This window comes from Cololabis saira, chromosome 9 (assembly GCF_033807715.1).
Source record: "Cololabis saira isolate AMF1-May2022 chromosome 9, fColSai1.1, whole genome shotgun sequence".
Classification (NCBI taxonomy): Eukaryota; Metazoa; Chordata; class Actinopteri; order Beloniformes; family Belonidae; genus Cololabis; species Cololabis saira.
The window spans coordinates 7,758,566-7,775,693 of NC_084595.1; the positions used below are offsets into that span (position 1 = coordinate 7,758,566).

General features: G+C 42.9%; 1 protein-coding gene across 1 annotated transcript in view; it reads right to left on the bottom strand.

The window, feature by feature from the left end:
• Positions 1-205: 205 nt before the first annotated feature.
• Positions 206-17,128, bottom strand: part of galnt9 (polypeptide N-acetylgalactosaminyltransferase 9) — a 73,923-nt gene continuing 57,000 nt past the window's right edge. Inside the window, exon 5 of the mRNA XM_061729757.1 lies at positions 206-407. Within this exon, the coding sequence (XP_061585741.1) occupies positions 206-407 (202 nt within the window). The remainder of the gene's footprint in view (positions 408-17,128) is intronic.

Genomic DNA, 17,128 nt, shown 5'->3' on the forward strand with positions numbered 1-17,128 from the left:
GTTTCATGATCGTGCATCAAAATGAAGATATTTATCATGTTAATTAGACAGCCCGATCACAGGAGGGCTTTATTTGTGTGCAGCACTCTGGACTACAGAGCCCCTGGATTTGATGGCCCTACACATGAATAAGTCATATCCCAAGGCTCTCCATATTTCATCAAACATCCTCATCTATAATGGACGGCGTTGAGCGGCCGCTGCCTCACCTGATGGGGGCCGTCTCGTCGCCCTTGTCCAGCCACTCCTGCGGGGGGATGATGTACATGCACCACAGGCCCCAGTTGTAGCCGTGGGCGGCGTTGGCGTACTGCTGCACCTCGAACGTGTTGTATTTGATGTTGTCTATGGCGGGAAGGATGATGCGGGTGTGATCTTCCTTCATCCGGGTCAGGATGGGATCAGCCCTGTAGAACAGAAAAACAAAAAGAGTTAAGAGCAGACTTTCTTTTTTATTTTTTTTACCTTGTCTGCACACATATTAATGGTTGATACCATGCCGGTAAAAACCTAAGGCATATATATGTGCATTATTACTATAATTAATGGGTGGGGGGGGGGGGTGACATCCACTACCAATCCAGGAAGCAGGAACACACGGAGGCCTCACGTCAATCACTGGAAATCTGCAACAAAAACCACAAACGAAACACAAAACCGACACGGAGCCAACCAAAACACGAGCAGCAATCGACCCAAATCTCGAGATCTGATCACAGTCTGAGCTAAGCTAGGCTAGGCTAAGCTAAGCTACCGCTAACTAACCCCAAAAACTACAGAGCAAGCATGCAGGTGAACAGGCCAGTGTATGTCTATGTGTGTGTGTGTGTGTGTGTGTGTATGTGTGTGTCTGAGTGCGTGTATGTATATGTCTGTGTGTGTGTGTATACGTGCGTGTGTTGTGTGTGTATTTATATGTTTGTGTGGCTAAGTGTGTGTATGTGTGCATGAATATATATATATATATATGTGTATGTGTGCGTGTGTATATGTCTATATGGCTGTGTGTGTGTGTGTGTGTGTGTGTGTGTGTGTGTGTGTGCGTGTATATGTATGTGTGGCTAAGTGTGTGTGTGTATGCATATGTGTGGTTGAGTGTGTGTATGTGTGCATGTGTGAATATACACTACCGTTCAAAAGTTTGGGGTCACATTGAAATCTGGAGCATCACATTTGTGGGGTCAATTAAACGCTCAAAATGGCCAGAAAAAGAGAACTTTCATCTGAAACTTGACAGTCTATTCTTGTTCTTAGAAATGAAGGCTATTCCATGCGCGAAATAGCTAAGAAATTGAAGATTTCCTACAACGTGTACTACTCCCTTCAGAGGACAGCACACAAGCTCTAACCAGAGTAGAAAAAGAAGTGGGAGGCCGCGTTGCACAACTGAGCAAGAAGATAAGTACATTAGAGTCTCTAGTTTGAGAAACAGACGCCTCACAGGTCCCCAACTGGCATCTTCATTAAATAGTACCCGCAAAACACCAGTGTCAACATCTACACTGAAGAGGCGGCTGCGGGATTCTGGGCTTCAGGGCAGAGTTGCAAAGAAAAAGCCATATCTGAGACTGGCCAATAAAAGAAAAAGATTAAGATGGGCAAAAGAACACAGACATTGGACAGAGGTAGACTGGAAAAAAGTGTTGTGGACGGATGAATCCAAGTTTGAGGTGTTTGGATCACAAAGAAGAACGTTTGTGAGACGCAGAACAAATGAAAAGATGCTGGAAGAATGCCTGACGCCATCTGTTAAGCACGGTGGAGGTAATGTGATGGTCTGGGGTTGCTTTGGTGCTGGTAAGGTGGGAGATTTGTACAGGGTAAAAGGGATTCTGAATAAGGAAGGCTATCACTCCATTTTGCAACGCCATGCCATACCCAGTAGACAGCGCTTGATTGGAGCCAATTTCATCCTACAACAGGACAATGACCCTAAACACACCTCCAAATTGTGCAAGAACTATTTAGAGCAGAAGCAGCAGCTGGTATTCTATCAGTAATGGAGTGGCCAGCGCAGTCACCAGATCTGAACCCCATTGAGTTGTTGTGGGAGCAGCTTGACCGTATGGTACGCAAGAAGTGCCCATCCAACCAATCCAACTTGTGGGAGCTTCTTCTGGAAGCGTGGGGTGCAATTTCTCCAGATTACCTCAACAAATTAACAGCTAGAATGCCAAAGGTCTGCAATGCTGTAATTGCTGCAAATGGAGGATTCTTTGACGAAAGCAAAGTTTGATGTAAAAAAAATCTTATTTCAAATACAAATCCTTATTTCTAACCTTGTCAATGTCTTGACTCTATTTTGTATTCATTTCACAACGTATGGTGGTGAATAAGTGTGACTTTTCATAGAAAACACAAAATTGTTTGGGTGACCCCAAACTTTTGAACGGTAGTGTATATATATGTGTATGTGTGCGTGAATGTGTGTGCGTGTGTATATGTCTATATGTCTGTGTGTGTGTGTGTGTGTGTGTGTGTGTATGTGTGTATACGTGCGTGTGTATGTACACATTTGTGTGGCTATGTGTGTGTGTATGTGTGTGTATGTATATGTTTGTGTGGCTGTGTATGTGTGTGTGTGTGCGTGTATATGTCTATATGGCTATGTGTGTGTGTGTGTGTGTGTGTGTGTGTGTGTGTGTGTGTGTGTGTGTGTGTGTGTGTGTGTGTGTGTGTGTGTGTGTGTGTGTGTGTGTGTGTGTGTGTGTGTGTGTGTGTGTGTGTTATAAGAGCAGACTTTCTGAGTTAGGTAAGCTGAGGCTTTGTTGCACAGGTCCAGAATGTGAATAAAAGAGAAGAAGGTGAGCATTCTTCAGCTGGGCAAATAATGAATTAATGCAAATTTTCCACTTGCTCAGTAGAGATTTGGATTATTAACATTGCAGAAGTTTCGGTCAATATTAGCCGCACGGATAATGAAACTATATGTTAATGTTAACTGAAAGCTGTGAGTGTGGATGTGCAGAAAAACACCCATGTGTATCATAAATATTCTGGTTAATAAGTCAAAACCCTGAGAGTGATGCCAGTGCATATAGATGAGTGCAGAAGTTTCACTACCTCCACATTTGCATGGGATTTTTCTACCACACTACAGTCTGTCAAATCTGTGTCTATTCTGTATTCAAAACAACTTCCAGGGCCTTACTTCATCCCCTTTTCATGATGTGCAGCTTTTACAAAATGAATTTTCCCCGGAGCAACAAATAATGTATTTTAAATCCCCCGACATCTGAAAACAAAATGTCAAATTGTCACAACTTCCCTCCCAGGACACTTAAATGATGAGGCGAAACACATCAGGTCAAAAAGGGCCTAGTGTCTTCCAGGCAAAACGTATTCATTATTCATAATATTATTTATTCAAAAAAGGAGAAAACAGACTATGTACTTTCATTGCAAGTTTATTTCATAAAGAAATGTGCCAGGTCAGGTGTGACTGAATTAAGGTTTTGTGCATTGACTTGACTTTGAGATTTGAAAGTGAAAATTGCTAAACAATTGCTAAATATGCTCCGTCAACACTGGTAAATCAACATTTTTGTTGTATTACTAGATGTCATCATTGATGTCCTTATAGGCAGTATTTTTATTTTTTTTCATAAGTATGCGCTACTGACCCAACAAGTCATTAGTGGGAAATGTGCAAAGGCTTCATAGCAACCCAGAGCAAAACTTCCATCATTAGTGGCTCAAATACCTGCAGGTAAAACACACATGGCAGCAGAAGTGAGGACGGTTCTGCTGAAGACACGATTACAGAGCTTTCAAAAATACGCAAACAAGAAGCAAATACATGGATGGATCTTGTACAGAAAATATCACCTATATTTTGAAAGAAACTCATTTGTGTCTGCACTTAATCTGTGTATTTAATCTGTGTATTTACGCGTCTGACTAGAAGGACGAGGCCCCAACACAAAACAACAGGATTGTGCTTCATGATATGTGTTTTTTTTTACTTAACCCTTGTACTGTCTTTGGGTCAAAAGTACCTAATTCTCCTGTTCCTTCTTTCCTCCTGCTCTCTCTTTCCTTCTCCCTTCCTCCCTTCCTTCTTCCCTTGCTCTTTTCTCCCTTCCTTCCTTCTTTCCTTGTTTCCTTCCTTCTTTCCTTGTTTCCTTCCTTCCTTCCTCCTTTTCTCCCTTCCTTTTCTCCCATCCTCCCTTCCTTATTTTCTCCCTTCCTTCCTTCCTTCCTTCTTCCCTTCCTCCTGCTCTCTCCTTCCTTCCTTCCTTCCTTCCTTCCTTCCTTCCTTCCTTCCTTCCTTCCTTCTTTTTGCCCTTCCTTCCTTGTTTCCTCCTGCTCTTTCCTTCCTTCTTCCCTTGCTCTTTTCTCCCTTCCTTCCTTCTTTCCTTCCTTCCTTCCTTCTTTTTTCCCTTCCTTCCTTCTCTCCTCCTCTCTCCTTTCTTCTTCCCTTCCTCTTTTCTCCCTTCCTTCCTTCTTTCCTTGTTTTCTCCCTTCCTTCTTTCTGTCCTTCTTTTCTTCCTTCCTTCCTTCCTTCCTTCCTCCCTCCCTCCCTCCCTCCCTCCCTCCCTCCCTCCCTCCCTCCCTCCCTCCCTTCCTTCCTTCCTTCCTTCCTTCCTTCCTTCCTTCCTTCCTTCCTTCCTTCCTTCCTTCCTTCCTTCCTTCCTTCCTTCCTTCCTTCCTTCCTTCCTTCCTTCCTTCCTTCCTTCCTTCCTTCCTTCCTTCCTTCCTTCCTTCCTTCCTTCCTTGACCCGGAGACAGCACAAGGGTTAAAAAGGAAGCTGGAATAATATAGCTGGTTTTTCAGGGTTACAAATACAGACTAGGAGAGATTTTACTGACTTCAACTGACAGGCTAAATAAAACAAGGTGAAAGCCCCGTCTGGTCTTAGGAAATACAGCTGGCAGCGCGCCGCGCCGATAACTCCCTGAGAGTGCTATCTCTATCAAAAGGAGAGAATAATAAGGCAGGAATAATGATAAAGAAGAATAAAAAGAACCATTTTTACGGTTTACTGAAGGTACTGTACCTTGCAATGAAAAATCTTCTGAGAAGCAAATCAAATCCAAACCAGCCCTGAAACCCTGCTGATATGTTATCACAGAAAACACCGTTGCTTTTCTCACATGTCCAGCGTTGCTATCAAAGAAGTCTGTTTCAATATAATTAAATCTCCTTTCTACATTCATTCATAGCTGTGAATCATATTGTAGCGGAAATGACATTCATTTCTGAACCACATTGTGTTACAAATAAGAATAGAAGGAAGATACTTATTCTACTAAAATGCAGCACACTCTGACTTCACGCTCTCCTTTGAGGGGACATGTGACAGAAAAGAGGGTGTAGAAGTAACAGCCAACTCAAACACATTCATTTAGCTTTCATCTAAAAATACTTATTTAGTGAGCGGTTCAGGTTCATCACAGAGCCTTCTTGTGGAAAGCTCGCTGCGTTAAGTTGTAGTTAATGCAGGACGAGGCGGGTGTTCCAGCTTCTAACACCAGTCGCTGTTCAGAACAAAACATGTAATTAAAATTTCATTATGAACTCAGGAAACTGTCAAGTTGTGGAAAAGGTTAGAATAAAACTTTCAGCAGAATCAGGTTTTTTTAAACCCTTGTACTGTCTTTGGTCAAAATGACCTAATTATCTTATCCTTCTTTCCTCCTGCTCTCTCCTTCCTTATTCCCTTCCTCTTTTCTCCATTCCTTCCTTCCGTCCTTCCTTCTTTTTTCCCTTCCTTCCTTCTTTCCTCCTGCTCTTTCCTTCCTTCTCCCTTCCTGCCTTCTTTACTCTCTTCCTTCCTTCCTTCCTTCCTTCCTTCCTTCCTTCCTTCCTTCCTTCCTTCCTTCCTTCCTTCTTTCCTCTTGCTCTTTCCTTCCTTCCTTCCTTCCTTCCTTCCTTCCTTCCTTCCTTCCTTTTTCCCTTCCTTCCTTCCTCCTGCTCTCCTTCCTTCCTTCTCCCTTCCTTCCTTTCTTCTTTTTTCCCTCCCTTCCTTCCTTCCTTCCTTCCTTCCTTCCTTCCTTCCTTCCTTCCTTCCTTCCTTCCTTCCTTCCTTCCTTCCTTCCTTCCTTCCTTCTTTACTCCCTTCCTTCCTTCTTTCCTCCTGCTCTCTCCTTCCTTCTCACTTCCTTCCTTCCTTCTTTACACCCTTCCTTCCTTCCTTCTTTCCTCCTGCTCTCTCCTTCTTTACTTCCTTCCTTCCTTCCTTCTTTACTCCCTTCCTTCCTTCCTTCTTTTTTCCCTTCCTTCCTTCTTTCCTCCTGCTCCCTCCATCCTTCTCCCTTCCTTCTTTCCTCCTGCTCTCTCCTTCCTTCTCCTTCCTTCCTTCTTTCTTTACTCCTTTCCTTCCTTCCTTCCTTCCTTCCTCCCTTCCTTCTTTTTTCCCTTCCTTCCTTCTTTCCTCCTGCTCCCTCCTTCCTTCTCCCTTCCTTCTTTACTTCCTTCCTTCCTTCTTTCCTCCTGCTCTCTCCTTCCTTCTCCCTTCCTCTTTCCTTCCTTCTTTTCTCCCTTCCTTCCTTCCTTCCTTCCTTCTTTCCTTTCTTCCTTCCTTCCTTACTCCCTTCTTCCTTTCCTCCATCCTTGACCCAAAGACAGTACCAGGGTTAAACAAGTCTGACGGGCGATGCTTCTCTCCCGTTAGCAGCGCGACGCTATTCAGCGTAATTGCTCATAGTCGATGTGTGTGTTTCATGGTGGTTTTATTTTCCATCAGTGCCGTCCAAACCCTTTCCTAAACTATTTAAAACCATAGCCGAGCACAACATGACACAGAACAGCGTGTTGAACACCAGCAGTGATTTATATAATTTCATCACGCCAAGAAATTATCTTCAAAGAAAACCAACCAGGTGTTTTCATGAAATAGGTTACAATCATAATGCAATAAATGCATCTCTTCTGAATACTCCCACAACCCTTTTCTCTCCTTTCCCCACCCACCTGTCTTCTTCTCCATTAACCCTCCATGTATTTGAAATAGTGAAACACATTTTTGCTCTAAGAGCAAAATGACCTCTAATGACATGAAGTAGGAGACAGATGCTTCACCACAAATAGATCTAAAGTGAGCTTTATAGAGTTGACTTCAGTAAAAGACCAAGTACCACTTAGAGTAAACCCCTTAATAATGTCAGAAAAAGAGTGGTAAACGTAGTGCGGTCGCTACTCTGGGAGGTTGATGGTTCTTTCTGTCTTCTCTCCAACATCATCAAATGTTATAGAAATGACTTTTCACTCAGTTTGTGTCTTCATTGATGACCACAGGTCAAAAAGATGCAATTCTAAAACATCCAAATCAACCATCTCTGTCGTCACCGCTCAGGAACTGCTGTTAAGACATTTGGTGTTGAGGGTTTTTACAAACTCAAGCCCATAGGTGGGTAGAGGAGCCAAAAATGTTACTCAAGTAAAAGTACTGTTACTTCAGAATAATATGACTCAAGTAGAAGTAAAAAGTAATCATCCAAATAATTACTTGAGTAAAAGTAAAAAAGTACTTGGTGAAAAAACTACTCAAGTACTGAGTAACTGTTGAGTAACGTATGATTTATTTTTTTAACACAACCATTCAAACAGACAAAAGTACAAAATAATAATCCTAAGGCAAATTAAATCAATAAAATAATAAAATAAATTAAAATTAATAAAAAATAAAATATAGTTTAAATTAAAATAAGCTTAAAGTAAATTCAAGTACTTAAATAAATAATAAAATAAATAAAATAACCAGAATAAAAAAATAAATTAAGCACAAGTAGCACAAAATTTCAAGCCTTTGTACTTTTCTTTTTTAACCAGGCAGAACTAGAACAAACATGAACTCATAGAAACTCTGTGTGTGTTTGAGTCTGTGTAAATGTGACAAAACATGCAAAAACAAACATTTTCCCCAAAGAATCACCTAGTGATGTCATGAGATTGACGCGTACGCAGATAAAAGGGATAAAAGAAAAGTAACAGCTCAACGTAGCCTAATGTAGCGGAGTAAGAGGAACAGTTTCTTCTTCACAAATCTACTCAAGTAAAAGTAAAAAGTATAGTGATTCAAAACTACTCCTAAAAGTACAAAACCTAAAAGTAAATGTAACGGAGTAAATGTAACTCATTACTACCCACCTCTGCTCAAGCCAATTACCATAAACAAGCGTTTTCAAATTACTGTGAGATTATATGAATACTATAATATACTATAATGAATACTACTTTTTTCGTGGCCAATTATTTTATTTGGATGTAAAAACAGCACGAGACATACGTGAAGCATTTTCTATGGACGTTTCATACATGTTGGCCTGTATAATGAAGGGTGAGAGCACTTGGGCACTGAGGTAGACTTTAATGCCGACCAACGCCCCTGCAAATGATGGAAGAACAGTTTTATGTCAGTTTGTTTTTAGAAATTTGAACAGGAATAGACTTGGGAAGCCTTCAGCAGATGCTCCTTTTTCACCCAATCCTGACGCCCACACCTACCAAAAATACTCTCCGGTGGAACCAGGTGTAGGTGGTGGACGGTGCTGGAGCTGAACAGTTCAGACCAGGATACATTTGGAAAACCTGCATCGTTCATTCACAGGAATACAACTTTGGCACTTCTTTTTTTTCTTTGTAGAAGAATCAGACCCATTAAGGTGGCAAACTCAACCCCCTACAATGTTCAAAGAACACAACTTAACTTACCCTTGTGCTGTCTTCGGGTCAAGGAAGGAGGAAGAGAAGAAAGGAGGAAAGAAGGAAGGAAGGGAGAAAAGAAGGATGGAAGGAAGGGAGAAAATAAGGAAGGGAGGAAAGAGGAAGGGAAGAAGGAAGGAGAGAAGGAAGGAAGGAAGAAGGAAGGAAGGAAGGAAGGAAGGAAGGAAGGAAGGAAGAAGGAAGGAAGGAAGGAAGGAAGGAAGGAAGGAAGGGAAAAAAGAAGGAAGGAAGGAAGGAAGGAAAGAAAGAGGAAGGGACGAAGGAAGGAAGGAAGGAAGGAGATAGTAGGAGGAAGGACGGAAGGAAGGAAGGAAGGAAGGAAGGAGAGAGTCGGAGGAAAGAAGGAAGGAAGGGAAAAAAGAAGGAAGGAAGGGAAAAAAGAAGGAAGGAAGGAAGGAAGGAAGGAAGGAAGGAAGGAAGGAAGGAAGGAAGGAAGGAGAGAGTCGGAGGAAAGAAGGAAGGAAGGGAAAAAAGAAGGAAGGAAGGGAAAAAAGAAGGAAGGAAGGGAGAAAAGAGGAAGGGAAGAAGGAAGGAGAGAGTCGGAGGAAAGAAGGAAGGAAGGGAAAAAAGGAAGGAAGGGAAAAAAGAAGGAAGGAAGGAAGGAAGGAAGGAAGGAAGGAAGGAAGGAAGGAAGGAAGGAAGGAAGGAAGGAAGGAAGGAAGGAAGGAAGGAAGGAAGGAAGGAAGGAAGGGAGAAAAGAGGAAGGGAAGAAGGAAGGAGAGAGCAGGAGGAAAGAAGGAAGGAAGGGAAAAAAGAAGGAAGGAAGGAAGGAAGGAAGGAAGGAAGGAAGGAAGGGAGAAAAGAGGAAGGGAAGAAGGAAGGAGAGAGCAGGAGGAAAGAAGGAAGGAAGGGAAAAAAGAAGGAAGGAAGGAAGGAAGGAAGGAAGGAAGGAAGGAAGGAAGGAAGGAGGGAAGAAGGAAGGAGAGAGTCGGAGGAAAGAAGGAAGGAAGGGAAAAAAGAAGGAAGGAAGGGAGGAAGGAAGGAATGAAGGAGATAGTAGGAGGAAAGAAGGAAGGGGAGAAGGAAGGAGAGAGTCGGAGGAAAGAAGGGAGGAAGGAAGGAAGGAAGGAAAGAGGAAGGGAAGAAGGAAGGAGAGAATAGGAGGGAGGAAGGAAGGAAGGAAGGAAGGAAGGAAGGAAGGAAGGAAGGAAGGAAGGAAGGAAGGAGATAGTAGGAGGAAGGAAGGAAGGAAGGAAGGAGAGAGTCGGAGGAAAGAAGGAAGGAAGGGAAAAAAGAAGGAAGGAAGGGAAAAAGAAGGAAGGAAGGAAGGAAGGAAGGAAGAAGGAAGGAGAAAGCAGGAGGAAGGAAGGAAGGAAGGAAGGAAGGAAGGAAGGAAGGAAGGAAGGGAGAAAGAGGAAGGGAAGAAGGAAGGAGAGAGTCGGAGGAAAGAAGGAAGGAAGGGAAAAAAGGAAGGAAGGAAGGAAGGGAAAAAAGAAGGAAGGAAGGAAGGAAGGAAGGAAGGAAGGAAGCAAGGAAGGAAGGAAGGAAGGAAGGAAGGGAGAAGGAAGGAGAAAGCAGGATGAAATAAGGACGGAAGGAAGGAAGGAAGGAAGGAAGGAAGGAAGGAAGGAAGGAAGGAAGGAAGGAAGGAAGGAAGGAAGGAAGGAAGGAAGGAAGGAAGGAAGGAAGGAACAGGGAATTAGGTCATTTTGACCGGAGACAGTACCAGGGTTAACTAACTTGGTGTCTTTAGGCCTCTTCACTCTCATTTACATCTTGATATTGACTTGACGCTGACTCGATATTCGTTTGGGGCAAAACGATAAAACAGATCTGCAAGTTGAACTTGAAACTTGACCCAACCCCCCAGAGAATTGGCCTTCACCACTTTTCTCTTTTTGCCAGACTTACAAATACAGTGCGCTCTAAATGTTGAACTGAATTGGTCTTGTAACTGAACACGGTGTGTGTAAACTGTGCGTACCGAAGGCCGTTATATATAATGTATACTATACGGCGTGTACGTTACACTAAAGGGAGGCCTTTATCTTTAAAGACAGTATTGGAAAACGAACCCCTTTCTTGACAAGTTTACTGCAGCACATTATCTTCTGACGAGTTAAACTTTCTAACCTTGAGCAATCTCTGTCATCCCAGACTTTTCTATTTAGCTCTCTGCTTCCTGCAGCAGCTAACAACTCCACCTCAGCCAACATATTCTGGTACCTTTGACAATTTGGAAGCTGATAAGATAAGACAAGCTCCAGAAATAAGGACACTTCTGGTTTTGACAGAAGAGCTGTGTCATCCCCCTTCTGCTATCAGCCGTCTCACCTGCACGACACCGAGAGGGTTATTCATCTCCATCAAATCCAATCACACTTAGTTCCATATAAGAGATTTCCTTGTCCTCCAGCAAAGACTCACCCAGCATTATGAATACATGATTACCGTTCACTGCATTGGGAAAAAGCATTACGGTTATTAATGAGTGAACTAATACCTTTAACACAGCTGATATAGTGTATTTTAAGACTTCCCCATCACTTTATAGATACACTAGGAATGGGTGATATTTTACCGTTCACGATAAACCGTCAAAAAAATTCCCCACGGTAAGAATTTGTCATCTTGCGGTAAAAACGATAAATTCCCGTTGATGACGTTTTTGTGTAAAGCTGATTTATGGTTCTGCGTTAAATCCACGCACAACGTACGTGAAGGAAGGAAGGAAGGAAGGAAGGAAGGAAGGAAGGAAGGAAGGAAGGAAGGAAGAAGGAAGGAAGGAAGGAAGGAAGGAAGGAAGGAAGGAAGGAAGGAAGGAAGGAAGGAAGGAAGGAAGGAAGGAAGGAAGGAAGGAAGGAAGGAAGGAAGGAAGGAAGGATATTAGAAAGAAAGAAAGAAAGAAAGAAAGAAAGAAAGAAAGAAAGAAAGAAAGAAAGAAAGAAGAAAGAAAGAAAGAAAGAAAGAAAGAAAGAAAGAAAGAAAGAAAGAAAGAAAGAAAGAAAGAAAGAAAGAAAGAAAAGAAAGAAAGAAAGAGAAAGAAAGAAAGAAAGATACATTCCCGTGTTTGTGTAACAACATGGCGGATCTGAGTCATTACAGTTTTGCAGTACAGGTGTAACTCATTTAATTGGTTTTTATTAATTCAATTTAATTGGTGTAGTTTAGTATTTAGTATCTTTTAGAGCAGTGTTTTGGCTCCAAAGACTGAATGTGGTGATAGATTTATAGTTACAAAGGTGGAGTTGAATTGGTATTTTTTTTATCGTCATTTTTATCATTATCGGATAAATGCCAGAAATGATCGTGATAATTTTTTTAGTCCATACCGCCCATCCCTAAGATACACCTAAAAAAGCTTAATATCAGAATAACTGAACAAAAATATAACCACCTGAGAGAATCATGGACTACCTGTAACAACCTTGTCCCACTTGTTAATAGCGTTTATTGCAAATATTCCAGTTTAATGAATCTCGAGTTAGGAACAAGTCCCTCAGAAAGGGAATAATCAGATCGAGAGATCTAAACAAACTAATGTCACCAACGCAGCGGGGCCAAAGGACTACATCTAATGCGGCAAAACCTGTGAATTAAAGATGCAGAGGAAATTCAATTCCTGTACTCTGTGGTATATTTAACCAACCGAAACAATGTCATGTCAGAGAAAGAACAAGAAAAAGGTCGCCTGTCCGGTGGCGGGGATATCGGCCTGCCCGGCGGGCGGGGAGGTCGGCCTGCCGGGCAAAATGTTAGTACTTTGTAATAAAGACTTAAATACAGCACAATCAAACTCACTTTTGCTCCCGCTCTATTTAAATACGCACACTTGTATGCTTGTGTGTGGGTTGTTGTAAGGCGGTGCGCCATAAGTGTGTGTAGACGGCGCCTTTTCGTTCGGTGCGCCATGTGTGTGTGTGTGTGTGTTAAATACAGAAATGGCACACATTGTCAGGGTTTGACTCTTCCCCCCCAGTCTTTAAGTTTCTGTTTTGCCCCACCTGTGTCCCATCTGCCCTGATTGTCTGCACCTGTGTCTCGTCATGTCTCGTTATCCCCTGAGTATATCTGGTCTTGTCATTCCCTTGTTCCCTGTCGGACCGTACTGTTTTATTCCCCATGTTTCCTGCCACCTTTTGCCTCCTCAAGTTTTTTGATCCCTGTTTAGTTTGTTTTTGATCCTGCAAGCAGCGCTTTGTTTTTGCCTTTGTTAAATAAATCCTATTTTTTGCCGACCTCCTGCCTCACGCCTCCTGCTCTCCTGCGTTTGGGTCCACAATCTACCCAAGACGTGGCACACATAACTGAGGCTGCGCCGTTCCACACGGCGCGCCATATGGTCGCGGAAATAAGGTATATGAAGTGTTACATAAGTGATATATATGGGGTGGAGGTGGTGTCGCAGGACGTGGTGCAGTCCGGTGTTGACTCCGTCATCCACACGTGGTGCAGTCCGGTGTTGACTCGTCATCCACCGACCTGTTTGCCCACAGATGTTAGGGTGATAGGCCTGTAGTCATTTAGTTCTGTGATGGTGGGTTTCTTCTGCCTTCTGCCTCCCGAACAGCCCGACACACTTCCTTCTCACAGATCCTGAGTGCAGGCAGGGTGTCGGGTGGTATAATCAAATATCTAATAATCAAATGCAGACAAAAGAATATGTCCTTATGAAGTTCACTTACGCTTTGATTGATTTATTGTGAGTACCTAATGGCTTACAATGATTTTTGTTTGTCTATTTCTAAAAAAAGCTTTAAATATGGTGACATATTAATTTGATAGGAATTTAAGTTCTGTAAGCTTCTCCACGTACAATTGTTTTATTTCCCTCAGTTAGTCGGCCATTAAAGAGGAAAATGCTCATCTTAAAAGTGGAAGCTAACTATTATCTGAGGTTGGCATGAACGTTGCTCCATCACAGCTGCGTCGGAGTATTTCCAACATCCACCTCTGTTGTGGTTTTGCTGCAGTGCAGATACTGCCGTCACAATATTTTGTATACACTAATACCCTAGTAAAAGACCATAAATCGTGACTTTGTACAATCACAGTTGATATGATTAAAAAAATTAGAGCATGAAAAATGTCCCTGTCTAACTTGAGACCAGCCTGGCCTGGAAATGAAAGAAAAATTACCTGCACAGCTGAAACTACAGCGGAAGGCTTATGGTTGTGTCGATAAGCGGCAGATGTTTTAGCCCTGGATTTTGCTGAGAATTTCTTCCATTGCAGTTACCTCATGTGTGGAAAATTGGGCAGCACACTGCAACTCTTACATGGCATGTGGCTGCCGCACGGCTGAGATAAATGTGTCAAGCAGCCGGCGGGCTCTTTAATCGGTTAATATGGGAGTCAAAATAACAAGTCACATTCCACCAGACGCCAAGCTCCGGGAAAGAAACTGGCCTATTTATACCCCAGTGCAATCGTACACAAACCCAAGAACTCCATACAGCTAGAAGACTTTTAAGAGTTATTCCTTAAGAATTATAGATATATGAACAATATACTCAAGGTATTAGAATATCGAGGGCTGTGGAGAATAGTTCCTTTAACCCTTGTGCTGTCTTTGGGTCAAGGGAGGGTGAAGGGAGAAAAGAAGGAAGGAAGGAAAGAAGGAGAAAAGAAGGAAAGAAGGAAGGAAGTAAGGAAGGGAGAAAAGATGGAAGGGGAGAAAAGAGAAAAGAAGGAAGGAAGTAGGAAAGGGAGTAAGGAAGGGAGAAAGATGGAAGGGAGAAAGGAGAAAAGAAGGAAGGAAGTAGGAAAGGGAGTAAGGAAGGGAGAAAAGATGGAAGGAAGGGAAAAAGGAGAAAAGAAGGAAAGAAGGAAGGAAGTAGGAAAGGAAGTAAGGAAGGGAGAAAAGATGGAAGGAAGGGGAAAAAGGAGAAAAGAAGGAAAGAAGAAGGAAGTAGGAAAGGGAGTAAGGAAGGGAGAAAAGATGGAAGGAAGGGAAAAAGGAGAAAAGAAGGAAAGAAGGAAGGAAGTAGGAAAGGAAGTAAGGAAGGGAGAAAAGATGGAAGGAAGGAAAAAGGAGAAAAGAAGGAAAGAAGGAAGGAAGTAGGAAAGGGAGTAAGGCAGGAGAAAAGATGGAAGGGAGAAAGGAGAAAAGAAGGAAGTAGGAAAGGGAGTAAGGAAGGGGGGGGGGGGGGAGGGGGGGGGGAAAAAGATGGAAGGGAGAAAAGATGGAAGGGAGAAAAGATGGAAAGAAGGGAGAAAGGAAGGAAAGAAGGGAGAAAAGGAAAGAAGGGAGAAAGGAAGGAAAGAAGGGAGAAAAGGAAAGAAAGAAGGAAAAACAAAGAAGGTAATAAAGGAACGGATGACAAAAGGAGGTAGGAAGAAAAATGATTAAAGGAGGGTAAAAAAGAAGGGAAAGAGGAAAGGAAGGAGAGAGAGCATGACAGGAGGAAAGAAGGATAGAAGAATTGGGTAATTTTGACCCAAAGACAGCACAAGGGTTAAGTGCCACACACAGCTTACTGTTGTATTACTTTCATTCATGATTACATAAGAGAATAGTTAATTATGGTAATCATGATGCAACATTGTTCTGTCCATCCCATCAGCTGTCACTGGCTAGTTTAGACAGATTTATAGCATCAAAATATCCTCTGACAGTCGTAACTTGTACATGTTGTCGTGGCAGGGTGGAGGAGCAGCCACTCAGCTGATTGGGCACACCTGTGCCCAATCGGCCTCTCCACCCTGCCTACCTTCATAAGGAGCAGCTGCACACCAGCAAGAGGTCTGCTGGGAGAGCTGCTGAAGGACGGTTCTGCTGGTGCACGCGTGTCTGGGTGAAATAAAGAGTTCCTGCACTAAACCCTGTGTCCTCTGTCCTGTCGGTCGACCCCCGTAGCACTAGCCTTGCTACAGTTGTATCCACACGATGGGGAATGTGGTAATAAAACGCTTTTTAACAATTTCTTTGGTCCTTTAAACTTTCGATGTTTTGAATTTCTCTCACAATCTGTGACCATCTGCTGTCCTGTTTACCTTGGAGTTTCACAGAGCCGCTCAGACACGCACGTTAACCGAGCACGTAGTCACGCTGACCGGTCTCCTGCGCAGACACAAAACGCTGATTTTTCCAAGAAGTGAAAGGTATCCATTCAGAATTTCAATTCAATATGGCATCAGTCGAAGTGCAGAGACGGATGCAGGAGCATAAAATGAAAAAGGATGTTATGGTTGGATGGAAGAATCTGCACGACTTCTAAATGCATTTGCTCAGCATGCCGTTCATACGGTACAAATATAAAAAGCAGCAGGAATCCATGTCTTTTGGAAGCCTGCCTGGTTTGTGCTCTGAATCTGAAGTTCTCAGAACGGCTGCAGACTTCACACTCACCTGCTTTCAGCCTGACACAGTCGGAGGAAAAAAGCATCATTTACTTTTGCATGAAATGTAATAAAACACCACTGCATATGCAGGATGCCATGATATTAACAACAAAGCAACATCACACGTAAATGTGAGAGATGATATATATTTAGCGCATCCAAAACGACAGCTTTATCCATTTCTCTCTTATGAATTCCAGCTCATCTTACTCCCGGGTCAGTCAGCGGTGGAGCGTTCACCCTTTATCAAAGTGCGCCATATGGAGCAAACCTTTCATTACAACCTCCCTGCAATGACAATATTATCTTCAGCACACACTCACGTTGAGAAGCCGTTACTCAGCTAATCATTAATAACTTGAGACTACAACTGTGCAGCTGCCTCAAAAACCAAATAAGCATCACGTTTCCCGCGCCCTCCGCATCTGAAAACTGTGCATTTGACGCTTGGCATTTAGAAGACTAATTACAACACACTCTTATTTCCTGTTATCAGTGCGGTCTATTCGCAGCACGGAGAAGGAAGTGAGTCCCATTTGGAGGACGATGGACGGCCCCCTGCCGCGACGACGTGTGAATATAAAGTGCTGGTGGGGACACAATGAACATTTAGTTGATGTAATACCACATTAACAAAAGCCAATGATGTTAAAGCGAAAGCTCAGCCCTCTAGCGGAAACCGCTTGCCTCTTAAGTCCTTATGAACCTACATGACGTGAGGGAATGGGAAACTGCTTTCAGATCAACTATACAGCATGATGCAATTATGTTTGCTTTAACAATAATGTGAGCTAGCGTTACATTTCAGCAGCGAGCGCACAGCCCCCCCGGGGGGAAGACCATGCCCATGAATCACGGCGCTGCAGCCGAGAGCTGGCAGCGCTGCATGCACAGCCTGTGTGTACAAGGTCATTGAGCAAGATTCGCTACATCTACGAGACCCATCCATCTCACTTATCTCCGCATGTGCCACGGTGAATAATCATATTATGATGAATAGGGATTCTTTCCATTGCAACAAACAGCTAGTGTAGATAACGCAAGTGAATCAATCTGAATAAAGGAGAGCGGAATGTTTGCAGTCATACAGTAGATAATGAGTGCACACGTGCAGCATATCTCAGCAGCGAGAACACGCTTTCTTCTCCAAGGTGCCTGTCATTTCCTCCATCGGTG